This window comes from Talpa europaea (genome assembly GCF_964194135.1).
Source record: "Talpa europaea genome assembly, chromosome: X".
In the NCBI taxonomy this organism is placed as follows: domain Eukaryota; kingdom Metazoa; phylum Chordata; class Mammalia; order Eulipotyphla; family Talpidae; genus Talpa; species Talpa europaea.
The window spans coordinates 54,296,067-54,309,230 of record NC_140081.1 but is presented as its reverse complement, the minus strand read 5'-3'; the positions used below and the strand labels follow the sequence as shown (position 1 = coordinate 54,309,230).

The following is a 13,164-nucleotide window of genomic DNA, read 5'->3' as shown; positions in this document are numbered from 1 at the left end:
TCCTTAGAAAAATGTCTATTTAGGTCTTTTATCCAATTTTTTTTTGATTGGCGTGTCTTTTTTTGCTGTTATTGTTGGATTGTATATGTGCTCTGTATATTTTGGAAGCTAGTCCCTTGTTAAATATGCAGTGTGGGGCCTCCCTGGTGGCGTAGTGGGTTGAATGCAGCACTGTGAAGCTGTCCGCAGCCTCTGCAGTGTGGGTTTGATTCCTGGCTGGCCAGGGAGATACCCACATGGTGCAGCAGATCTCTCCTGTCTTGCCCGCTGCTCCCCTCAGCAGTGTTTTCTATCCGTCTGCCTGTTCTGCTCCCTGCTCACCCTCCTGTGCCTCTGGCCTGTACCACAGTTCTTGTATAAATAAATAATTTTTTTTAAAAAATGTGCAGTGTATAAATATTATTTCCCATTCTATAGGTTGCCTTTTTTTTAAATAATAAATTTTATTTTTATATTCCCCCATACAATTGCAAACGCCCCATTCTGACCCCAATCCTTCCCCTCCCGCCCCCCACCCCCCAAAAAGTGTCTCTGGTTCATAGTTTTCTGTTGATTTTGATTTTCACTTTCTTATATTCATTTTCCTGGTCCCTTATTTAAGTTCTCTAGATTCCTGCTATGAGTGAGACCATCCGGTATTTTTCTTTTTCTTTTTGGCTTATTTTGCTGAGCATGATCCCTTCCAGCGCCATCCATGTTGCTGCAAATTGCATGTGTTTATCTTTTTTGAGATTTATTTTATTTATACAAGAACTGGGGTACAATCAGAGGATAGTGAGAGGATTCACCAGAGACAGAGCGGGAAGCAGAACAGGCAGACGGACCGAAGACACTGCTGAGGGGAGCAGTGGGCGAGACAGGAAAGGTCTACTATGCCATGTGGATATCTCCCTGGACGGCTGGGAATCGAACCTGTGCTGCAGAGCCTGCAGAGAGCTTCACAGCGCTGTGCTCAACCTGCTGTGCCACCAGCGAGGCCCGCCTTTTTGTTTTTGTGATTTTATTTTTGAGGCATAACAGGTTTTTCATTTGATGTAGTCCCATTTGTGTATTTTTGCTTTTGTTTTCTTTGCCTTTGGAGTTGCCCAGATACATCTTTGTGGTCAGTGTCCAGTAGTGTCTCCCTTATGTGTTCATCCGTGTATTTTATGGTTTTAGTTATTATATTCAGATCTGAAGTCCATTTTTTTAAGGATTTATTTATATATTTATACAGGATCTGGGGTACAGGCCAGATGCGTGGGAGGGTGAGAGGATTCACTAGAGACAAAGTGGGGAACAGAACAGGCAGACTGATGAAATACACTGCTGAGGGGAGCAGCGGGCAAGATAGGAGAGGTCTGCCGCACCATGGGGGATCCTCCCCAGCCAGGCGGGATCGAACTGGTGCTGCAGAGGCTGAGGACAGCCTCACAGTGTGGCGCTCAACCCCCTGTACCACCAGGGGAGGCCCTCTGAAGTCCACTTTTTTTTTTTAAAGATTTATTTATTTATACAAGCACTGGGTACAGTCAGAAGCACGGGAGGGTGAGAGAATTCACCAGAGCCAGAGTAGGGAGCAGAACAAGTATACTGATGAAGTACACTGCTGAGTGGAGCAGCGGGTGTGGCAGGAGAGATCTGTGCACCACGTGAGCCCCTCACCAGCGGCCGGGGATCGAACCGGCACTGCAGAGGCTGTGGGCAGCTTCGCAGCCCAGTGCTCAACTGCTGTGCCACCAGGGAGGCCCCTGAAATCCATTTTGAGTTAGTTTTTGTGTGTTGATTTAAATACAAACCTAGTGTTTTGCTTTCTTTTTTTTTTCTTTCATTTTTAATGTGGCTATTCATGTTTCCCTACACCATTTGTTAACGAGACTTTCTTATCTCCATTGTATGGCCCTAGCACCTTTGTCAGTGATTAATTGTCATATTTTTGTGGGTTTATCTCTGGACTTTCTATTCTATTCCATTGGTCAGAGTTTCTGTTTTTGTTCCAGTTACATTACTATTTTGATTGCTGTTGCTGTATAATATAGTGTGAAGTCTAGATGTGTGATATCATTTTTTCCCTTTTTTTCTCAGGATTCCTTTAGATATTTGGAGCCATTTATGGTTCTATATAACTTTTATAATTGTTCAGTTTCTTTGAAGAAAGTCATTAGGATTTTAAGTTACTTTAGGTACTATGGTCATTTTAATGATATTTATTCTTCCAATTCATGAGCATGACATATCTTTTATTTCTATGTGTCTTATTTCATTTAATAAAGTCTTATAGATTTCATTATATAACTCCTTTGCATCCTTCATTAAATATACTCCCAGGTATTTAATTCTTTTTTTTTTTCCCTTAAATATGTTGTTTTTTTATATCCATTTCTTTTGGTACATTGTTTGCATATAGAAATGGAACTAATTTTTGTTTATTGATTTTTGTATCCTGCCACTTTATTCTATTCATTTATTTCTAGTAGTTTTTGGGTACAATCTTTTGTACCATCTGCAAATAGTGACAGTTTCACTTTTTTTTTTCTCAATTTGCATTCCTTTTATGTCTTTTGCTTGCCTAATTTCTTTGGCTATGACTACCAATACTATGTTGACCAATAATGGTAATGGTGGACGTTCTTTCTTTGTTCTGTAGAAGCCAAAGACTGTTATAAGTAGTGGTCCCTGGAGGAGGGTGCTGGTGAGGATAGATTGCCCCAGGGAAAATGCTAAAAAAGTATCCCATTTTGGGGTGGAGACTGTGACCCAAGATTCAATGTTCGGGATTCATTGTTTGAGCATTCAGCATTTGGAATGCAGTGTTTTCTGCTCTTCAGTGGTTCTGGGGTCAGCAATTTTGGCCCCCACCAAGCCGATCTTCCAGAAAGCTGAAGGACATACTGGCGTCTGAAGGATGAGGAGAGACCTCTAGCAGCCAACCTGAGAGATGAAAAGTTTGGAGGCTTTGCAAATAGCCGAGTGACTTAAACTGTTCCCAGTTTTGCTGCTTTTACAGCCTAGCATAGAAGGCGAAGACCTGGAGCTGGGCACCTCACAGAGCTGTGTGAATGTGGCCATTTGTCAGGTCATTCAGCTGCTGCAGCTGCTGTTTTGAGTGTCGCTTGTCTGGTGCTGTGCTGGGGCATCTCAGCAACTCTGGGATCATCTCCTGTTATATCTTCTGTTGTCTTCGTGAATTGGAATCTGGCCTATAGTCTGGCTGCCGCATCATGCTCCAGGCCTCAGTGGCTAAAAGATGCCATATTACATGCTTTTTGTTTAGGACTTGAAAACACTGGATGATGATTCATGTCCTCAGTAACACTTCATTTTTCCCTGGTTTGTTAAATAAATCCTATTGTTGTTGTTCTCTGAGCCTGAGTAGGCTTGCAATTATGCATGGGGGTAAAGAACTCAGACAGTGACCTGTAAACTATTTCAGCAGTGTCCTTGGCTGGTTTTAGTGCCCCTTGCTGCCCTGTATCAGTTCTTGATCTTAGTGGAAATGCTTTCAGGTTTTCAACATTGAGTGTGATGTTGACTGTAGGTTTGCCATATTTTTAGTTAAGTTCCATTTATTCCCATTTTATTGAGTGTTTTTGTCATCAGTGAGTGCTAATTTTGTTGAATGCTTCTTTAGCACCTATTGAAATTGTCATGTGATTTTTATCTTCTTTTTTGCTGATCTGGTGAATGACATTGATTGGGTTGCCAGTGTTTTTTCAGACTTGCATTCCTGGGATAATTCCAACTTATCATTTGGAGCATGCATGGTTCTCTTAATAACATGCCATATTTGGTTTGCTAGGAATTTGTTGAGAATTATTGCATGTATGTTCTTCAGAGTTATTGGTCTATAATTATTTAATTTGCTTTTGTTTTTTACATTCCTTGTATGGTTTTGAGTTTAGGGTAATATTGGCCTCATAGAATGTGTTGGAGACTTTTCCATAGTCTGATATTTTTGTTTTAATTGCTTGAGTTGCTAGGTCCTCTTTGTTAGGTAGAATTCACTGGAGAATTCATCTGGTCCTTGGCTGTTGTTCTTAGGAAAACTTTTTGTTACTCTTTGAATTTCTGCCCTTATAAATTGGAGTGTTTAAGCTGTTTGTTTCATCCTAATTCCATTTTGGGGAGGCTTTGTGAATCTGAAAATTTGTTCATTCCCTCTATATTGTCTTGTTTGCATAGAAATGTTCATATTGGGTTCTTATGATATATTTCAATGGCATCTGTTGTAATTTCATCTATTTCTTTCCTGATTCTATATATTTGTGTTTTCTCTCTTCTTCAGAAGCCTAGCTAATGGCTTGCTCATTTTGTTTGTATTTCAAAGAACTATCAGTTTCACTGACCCATTGGACTGTATTTTTGTTTTCTATTTAATTATGATCTCATTTTTATTATTTCTTTCCCTCAACTGATTTTTTGACTACTTTTGTTCTTTTCCTACTTTCTTCAGCTGTAGAGTTGGGTTATTTTTAGATTTTCGTGTGTGTGTGTGTGTGTGTGTGTGTGTGTTTTAACATGGGCCTATATTGCTATGACTGCACTCGTAGTATGCTTTTAGAGCATCCCATTGGGTCTGATAGTTTTTCCCTAATTTTCATTAGTCTCCTGATACTTTCTTTTTTCTTTCTTGATTTCTTCCTTACACAAGAATTGCTCAGAAGCATTTTGTGTAGTCTCCATATATTTTGGTTGAATCTGAGATTGTTTTTACAGTATATTTCTAATGTTATAGTGTTGATTTTTTTTAAGATTTATTTATTTATTTATACAAGCACTGGGGTACAGTCGTAAGCACGGGAGGGTGAGAGAATTCACCAGAGCCAGAGCGGTGAGTAGAACAGGCAGACTGGCGAAATACACTGCTGAGGGGAGCAGGGGGAGGCAGGAGAGGTCTGTGTGCCATGTGGGACCCTCACCGATTCTTGATATACTTTATATTTTCATATATTTTCTGAGAAATGTTTTGTCTCCTATTATGTGTTTGATTCTTGCAAATGTGCTATGTGCATTTGAGAAGAAACTATCCATTTCTTTTGGGATGAAAGGCTCTATAAATGCCCATTAAATCTACCTGGTACAACATTGCATTTAAAGCCTTTATTCCTAATATTGTGTTAGGGGAAAAGGATGTCCTGAGCAAACTCCGTGCAGGCTTTGTGGACTCCACCCCCACTCCATCAAGACACTGGCAACTACAAGTCCCATGATCAAAAAAGAGAAGGTTGTGAGGACCTGAGGGAGGAGTTAAGTAACTATATTCTCTGTTTGAGTATTTAACTGGCCATGTGGCCAGGGGTCGCATGTGGCCACATGGCTCGCTCATTTTTTCGCCAGCTCAGTGAGTCATTGGGATTCCAGGTCAGCAGAATGGGTAGAACACATTTACAAACTTAACTCCTTCTTTTTCTCCCTGAGTTATTCATTTCCCCTTGCCTTGTAAATAAACCTTTTATCAACGTTTTGTATGTGTCTACAGTTTAGCTTTAATAAGTCCCTTTTAAGCACGTGGGTGAGGACCCAGAGACAGGCAACCCGTTTTATAACGGGGTTGCTCTGTAACAATTGAATGGTTTCACTTATAGGTGGAATATAGGGAGACCAAAAAACGGTCAGAAAAAAGACAAAACTTGCAAGCAAACCATAGATCTGAGGCATACAACAGGGAAGATGGAGGGAAAGGCTCCAAAAATAGGGGAGGGAAAAACACAAGCAAGTGTAATGACAGTTTATGGGTGATGTGGTGGTGGGAAATTTATGGGGCCTGCACCTGAGGGGGGAAATCAAATATTGTACAACAATGGACAATGATATAAAAAATAAAAAGTTTTAAAAATTACAACCTTTGTTTCATTAGAAATCAATATTTTCTGCCTGGATAATTTATCCCTTCATGTCAGTTGTGTGTGAAGTCTCCGACAGAAATTGTATTATTTGCCAACATTGTTTTAGGTATGTTAATAAATGCTTTATACAACTAGGTGTCCCTGCGTTAGGTACATAAATGTTAATCACAGTTATTTTATATTCTTGATGACTTGTTCCCTTGATAGATTGTGGAATTTTTTGATTTACTTTGTTACCCTGAGATTTTTCATTTGGTGAGTTCAGACCATTTATGTTTATAGTGGCTATTGATGTATACTACTAATTGCCAGTCATTCTGTTTTTGATTGTTGTCTCTTTTGTTGTTTCTTTTACTATTTGTATCTCTCTGTGCTTTCTGGATGATTTTTCTCTATTGATTTTATCAATTTCTTTGTTTCTTCTTCTGTGAGCCTCTTCTAGACGTTAGTTTATTGGTAATAATTGGGTTTTTGTCTAAATTACTGTTTTAATAAGTCCTTTATGAGGTGGCATCCTCTCTCCAAAATGCATCTCTGTGACTTGACTTCTGTCCATTTCTTCCTTCCCTTTAAATGTTTTGTTGTTGACTCAATATTCCTGCTCATGCTTTTAACTTTGTGTTCTGTTGTCATTTTTCTCATGGTTTTGTGTTTTTTCTTTATTTGTAGAAAAACTTCTTTCTACATTTATTATAGATCAGGTCTGGTGGTAATAAACTCTACTTGCATCTGCTTATCTTTGAAAGCCTTTATTTCACCTTCATATTTGAGTGATAATTTTGTAGCATAGAGTATTCCTGCTTGGGAGTTCTTCTTATTTAGGAATATGAACACTTCCTTCCACTCTCCTTTTATCTAGAGAGTTTCTGGGGTTAAATCCAAGAAAAGCCTGATTTGAATACATTTCTAAATTAACTGCATTTTCCTCCTTTAATGTAAAAGTTTTTCTATATGTTTAATTTTTTTAATTCAACAATTTTGTGTCTTGGTTTAGGTCATTTTGTATTTAAAATTTTGTTTGTGTTCTCTGCTTCTTGACCACCATTACTTAATGTATTCATATGTTTGGGAAATTCTTAGCTGTTCTTTCTTTAAATAGTGTCTCTGCTACCTTTACAGATCTTTCTATATTTTTAAATTGATTTATTTTTGATTAAGTAATATTTGGATACCCCCATCAGGTATTAGGAACATTGTTAGGCAACACCTAATCACCCATCATCCACCACCATAGTCTATGTGCTTCCTTCCATCTTTGTTCTTACCCCTCCCTCATCAGCTCCCCCTGCCCCCTGTTGGTTCAGTTCTGTACTCAGCTATCAAAGGTTACTTGTTAAGCGTATCTTTATTTGACTTTTAGTTTGGTTACTTTATATTCCACATATTAGTGACAATATCTGGTATTTACCTTTCTCCTTCTGACTTATTTCATTCGGATTATCCCTTCCAGCTCCATCCATGTTGCTGTAAATAGACTGAGTTTATCTTTTTTGATTGCTGAGTAATATTCCATCGTGTATGTATTCTACATCTTCATGATTCACTCATCCGTTTTGAGGCACTTAGGCTGTTTCCAAATTTAGAAATAGTAAATAATGCTGCAGCAAACATGGTGCTGCAAATTTCCTTTAGAATTATTGTTTTTGAATTTTTTTGGTCTATGACTATGAGTGGGAATACTGGGTCAAATGACAGATAACATTTAATATATATATTGCTTTGGGGATAGCAGCCATTTTAATAGTGTAAATTCCTCCTATTAATGAGCAGGAAATATCTTTCCATTTCATTTAGCATTTTATTTATATTAACAATCATAGTTTTCCTTTTATAGTATTTCACCTACAACACCTTATATGAATAGTCACCTTATTAATGATTTTACTTTATTTCCCACTACTCTCTTTGAAGACATGAGTTGTATTCCCACTTTAGAACACTTGCATTCGTTGTATCTACTTACAGTTTATTTTGCCCTTAAAGATATTGAACACATCTCTTATACTTTGACATACAAACACAAACACAGAGAGAAAGATTTCTAATCTGTAAAATAGAATAATGCTTAAAATATCACATTGAAATTATTTGTAAAATGAGAATGCATATCTCTGAATGGGGGTCTGAAGGAGTTTCTGTTAAGAAAATGATATTTTTTGCACATGATTAAGTGGCGTAATTTTAATGCTATCAAGTACCTCTAAATATTTGGCATTACTAAATCATATCAATGTAAGTAGTGTATTATTTTCTATTTCATATCAAATGGCACTGATGAAAACTGTTAACATAACAGGTAGGAAAGAAAAAAAATCATGTGTTGATTTTATTTTTAATTTCATTGTTCCATTTTATTTTAGTCATTTATTTATTTACAAAGTTGAATGGGAAAGCCTATAGATGGGAGCTTTTTTATTGTTATGCATTATAAAATTAATAAAGCACCTGTAAACAGGAACCATTGATTTGCAAGCACATTTTTTTCCTCTCACTGGGGGTATTTATTATTTTTTTACATTTATTTTTTAATCTATTTTTAATTGAGGTAATTTGGGTACCCCTATCAGGTTTTAACACAGTAGTGCCCTCACCACTAGATCACCCATAGTCCACCACCAAATTCCATTGTGCTTCCTTCCCTCTTTGTTCTAATCCCTCCACCATTTTGGTGTTTCAATTCTGTAGTTAGATTTCAAAGGATTGGTTTTTTGTTTGTTTTTTTTCTCTTTCTTTATATATATTTATTTACATGTATATGTAAGTATTCTTTATATATGTATATGTAAATTTATATAAAGATGTTATATAACATCTTTACATGTATATATATATTTTCATATCGTTCTTCCTTTTTCTACAATGCATGCTTTCTCCTTTCAGGTGTAGTACCCACAAAATTCTCATCAATTCACTCATGCACCATCACCATAGTCCCCATATGAGAACAAATGCCCTCCCCTGTTTTGATCCCTCTCCCTCCCCCCCTCCTGCATTATGTTTCTGATTAATAGTCGCCTGTTAATTTTGTATTATAATTTATTATAATTATTTCTTTTTCCTGGTCCCTTATTTGGTATCCCTACATTCCTCCTTTAAGTGAAACCATCCATTATTTTTCCTTTTCCTTCTGTCTTATTTCACTGAGTATGATCCCTTCCAGCTCCATCCATGTTGCTGCAAATGGCATGAGTCTGTCTTTTTTGATTTCTGAGTAGTATTCCAGTGTGTATATATACCACATCTTCTTGATCCAGTCATCTAATTTTAGGCATTTGGGTTGTTTCAATATCTTACCTATTGTAAATAGTGCTGCAATAAACATAGGGGTTCAAGTATCCTTTTGAATTAATATTTTTGTGTCCTTTGGGTAGATTTCTAGGAGTGGAATTCATGGATCATATGGAAGCTCCATTTTTAGTAGTTTGAGGAACCTCCACACAAGTTTGCATAGTGATTGGACCAGTTTGCATTCCCACCAGCGATGTAGGAGAGTCCTTTTTGTCCACATCCTTGCCAACATTTGTTGTTTCCCTTTTTTTTTTTTTTTTTTAATATGTGCCATTCTCACTGGTATAAGGTGGTTTCTCATTGTGGTTTTTGATTTGCATTTCTCAAAGGATTATTTTTAAGTTTGCCATTGTTTAGTTACAATATGTTATACATATTAGAGATACCATCCAGTAATTTTCTTTCTCCTTCTGGCTTAATTTACTTAGCATTATCACTTCCAGCTTCATCCATGTTACCATAAATAGCATGAGTTTATCTTTATTGATCACTGGGTAATTTTCTATTGTGTATATATGATATCTTTTTATCTACTCATCTGTTTTATTTATTTTTTATTTTTTTTTCTTTTATAGAGGCATGTTTTTATTTATTTGTTTGTTTGTTTGGTTTATACATGCACTGGGTACAGTCAGAAGCGCGGGAGGGTAAGAGAATTCACCAGAGCCAGAGCGGGGAGCAGAGCAGGCAGAAGGACCAAAGTACACTGCTGAGGGGAGCAGCGGGCGGCAGGAGAGGTCTGCGCGCCATGTGGGACCCTCCTATGGTGGCCAGGGAGCAGCCGGGAATCGAACCGGCGCTGCAGAGGCTGCGGGCAGCTTCACAACCCAGCGCTCAACCGCTGCGCCACCGGGGAGGCCCTCTACTCATCTGTTTTAGAGTAGTTAGGTTGTTCCCATAATTTAGCTATAGCAAATAATGCTACAATAAACATGGAAATACAAGATTCCTTTCAAATTAGCATTTTAAAATTTTTGGGTAGATACCTAGAGGGAAATACTGGGTTAAATGGTAGATCAATTTTTAATGTTTTGAGACACCTCCATATTGATTTCCATAAGGGTTGGACCAGTTTGCATTCTCACCAGCAGTGTAGGAGGGTTCCCTTTTTTCTATATCCTGGCCAACACTTGTTTCTGATCTTTTTGATATGGGCCATTCTCATGGGTTTGAGGTGTTACCTCACTGAGGTCTTGATTTGCATTTCCCTAATGATATTTGTTTCCATAATGATACTTGTTTTCCCTAATGATATTTGCTTTCTCAAAGCAATAGCAGAGTTGAACAGTTAATAGAGATGCTATGTTTACAAAGCCTAAAATACATTAAATTTGTCTATCATTTAGGTAGAGTTATTTTGATTTTAGTTGTTGCTATTGCTCTATTACTCCTGAACTTTAGTTTTTGAACAATATTTTTCAGATGACTGGTCTAAAAATGGTTGATGAGCCAATGGAAGAGGGAGAAACAGACTCATGCCGTGTAAGTACTCATGTTAACTTATTAACTCAAGTTTTTAAGATGTAAGGGAAGAAAATAATGGAAAACATTCTTCCAATTAGTAAAATTCATTCACCTCAGTTGAAAATAATTAAATCAATAAACACATGCAGTTTATAGCAACATGGATGGAGCTAGAAGGGATCATGCTCAGTGAAATAAGTCAGAAAGACTAAGAAAAATACCAGATGGTCTTACTCATAGCAGGAATTTAGATAACCTAAATAAGGGACCAGGAAAAAGACTAATTAATACAAAGTGAAAATCAAAATTAACGAGCAACTATAAACCAGAGACACATTACCAGTGCGGGCGGGGAGTGGGAGAGGAAGGATTAGGGTCAAAATAAGGGGGGTGCAATTGTATGGGGAATATAACCAAAATGAAAATGCATACATTGTGCAACAATAAAAAAAAGATGTAAGAATTATATAAAATAAAATATTAACAAAAAACAAAAAAAATAAGTAAATCCAATTGCTAATAAGGCAACAGTTCAAAATAAACAACAGATTTTTGTCAGAAATTCTTATTCATCAACTTTTTAAAACAAATCTAATCAGCACAGTTAAGGTTGATAATTATTTTGTTAATCAAAAAAATAATATAATTTTTAGAAAGATTTATATATATAATAATCAGTGAAGTGCCAGCAGAGAGATTTTTTTTAAATATTTATTTATTTATTTATTTATACAAGAACTGGGGTACAGGCCAGTTGCGTGGGAGGATGAGAGGATTCACCAGATACAGATCGGGGAACAGAACAGTTAGACTGACTGAAATACACTGCTGAGGGGAGCAGCGGGTGAGACAAGAGAGGTCTGCAGCACCATGTGGGATTCTAGCCAGCCAGCCGGGATTGGGATCTTGAACCCGCCCTGCAGAGACTGAGGACAGGTTCACAGCACTGTGCTCAACCACCTGCGCCACCAGGGGAGGCCCCAGCAGAGAGATTTAAATTGGGTTTGTCCAAAATTCCCCCCTGAAATGTTCTTGTAAAAATCAACTATCTCTGCAGATATTTGTGATGTGAATGGTTCTGAATAGCAATATTTTTTTTTTGTTGTGTAACTTTTTTTTTTTATAAATTTTATTGTTATATTCCCCATATAATTGCAGCCCCCCCATTCTGACCCCAATCCCTCTCCTCCCGCCCCCGCCCCCCTAAAAGTGTCTCTGGTTCATATTTTTTTGTTGATTTTGATTTTCACTTTCTTATAGTTATTCATTTTCCTGGTCCCTTATTTAAGTTTTCTAGATTCCTGCTATGAGTGAGACCATCTGGTATTTTTCTTTTTCTTTTTGGCTTATTTCGCTGAGCATGATCCCTTCCAGCGCCATCCATGTTGCTGCAAATTGCATGTGTTTATCTTTTTTGAATGCTGAGTAATATTCCATGGTATATATGTACCACATCTTCTTGATCCAGTCATCTATTTTTGGGCATTTGGGTTGTTTCCAAAGCTTAGCTATTGTAAACAGTGCTGCTATAAACATAGGGGTGCAGGTGTTCTTTGGAATTGATGTTTCTGTGTCCTTTGGGTAAATACCTAGGAGTGGAATTGCTGGATCATATGGAAGCTCTATGTTTAGTAGGTCCAGAAATCTCCACACAGCTTTCCACAGTGGTTGGACCAGTTTGCACTCCCACCAACAGTGCAGAAGAGTTCCTTTTTCTCCACACCCTCACCAACATTTGTTGTTGCTAGTTTTTTTAATATGTGCCATTCTCACTGGTGTAAGATGGTATCTCATGGTAGTTTTGATTTGCATTTCCCTGATGACAAGTGATGTTGAACATTTTTTCATATGCCTGTTGGCCATTTGCATTTCCTCTTCAGAGAAGTTTCTTTTAAGCTCTTCTGCCCATTTTTTGACTGGATTATTTTCTTTGTTGTTGTTGAGTCTCATCAGCTCTTTGCAGATTTTTGTGATCAGTCCTTTATCATTAGTGTTGTGTGCAAAAATGTTCTCCCAGTCGGTGGGGTTTCTCTTTGTTTTTGTTATTGTCTCTTTTGCTGTGCAAAAGCTCTTTAATTTGATGTAGTCCCAGCTGTTTATCTTTGCCTTCACTATCACTGCTTTGGGTGATGTGTCTGTAAAGATGTCTTTGATGTGCAAATCACGTAGTGTTTCGCTGAATAGCAATATTAAAGGTAAACTGTAATTTTAGCTTTATCGGTTCACTTAATATTAGTAGCTTACATTTTAATTTTGAGCATAATTAACTATAAACTATCAAATTATCAGAGTTTTATCTACAGATCATGTGGACTAAGAAATGTAGTAATATTTATGTTGATAGTTTATAAAAGATAGAGTGAAGAAAATATAAAAAGCAGTGGGGAAGGGTATATTTCAGTGTTAATAAATTAGCAGGGAAATTTTATGACCCACACCAGAGGAGGAACAAAAGGTCTCTGTGTATGTGCCCATGGCTGTACATATATGTATATTTATGTAAGTGTGTGTATGTATGTATATAATTTGTATCCAATATAAATACATAGACATATAGATATTGTCAGATATTTACCTTTCTAATTTT

General features: G+C 37.1%; 1 protein-coding gene across 1 annotated transcript in view; it reads left to right on the top strand.

The window, feature by feature from the left end:
* The window catches only part of RPS6KA6 (ribosomal protein S6 kinase A6), a gene marked incomplete at its 3' end in the record, with an annotated part of 242,802 nt that overhangs the window by 20,037 nt on the left and 209,601 nt on the right, over positions 1-13,164 (top strand). The window contains exon 2 of the mRNA XM_084259149.1: positions 10,536-10,595. Coding sequence (XP_084115275.1) covers positions 10,536-10,595 — 60 coding nt within the window. The remainder of the gene's footprint in view (positions 1-10,535; positions 10,596-13,164) is intronic.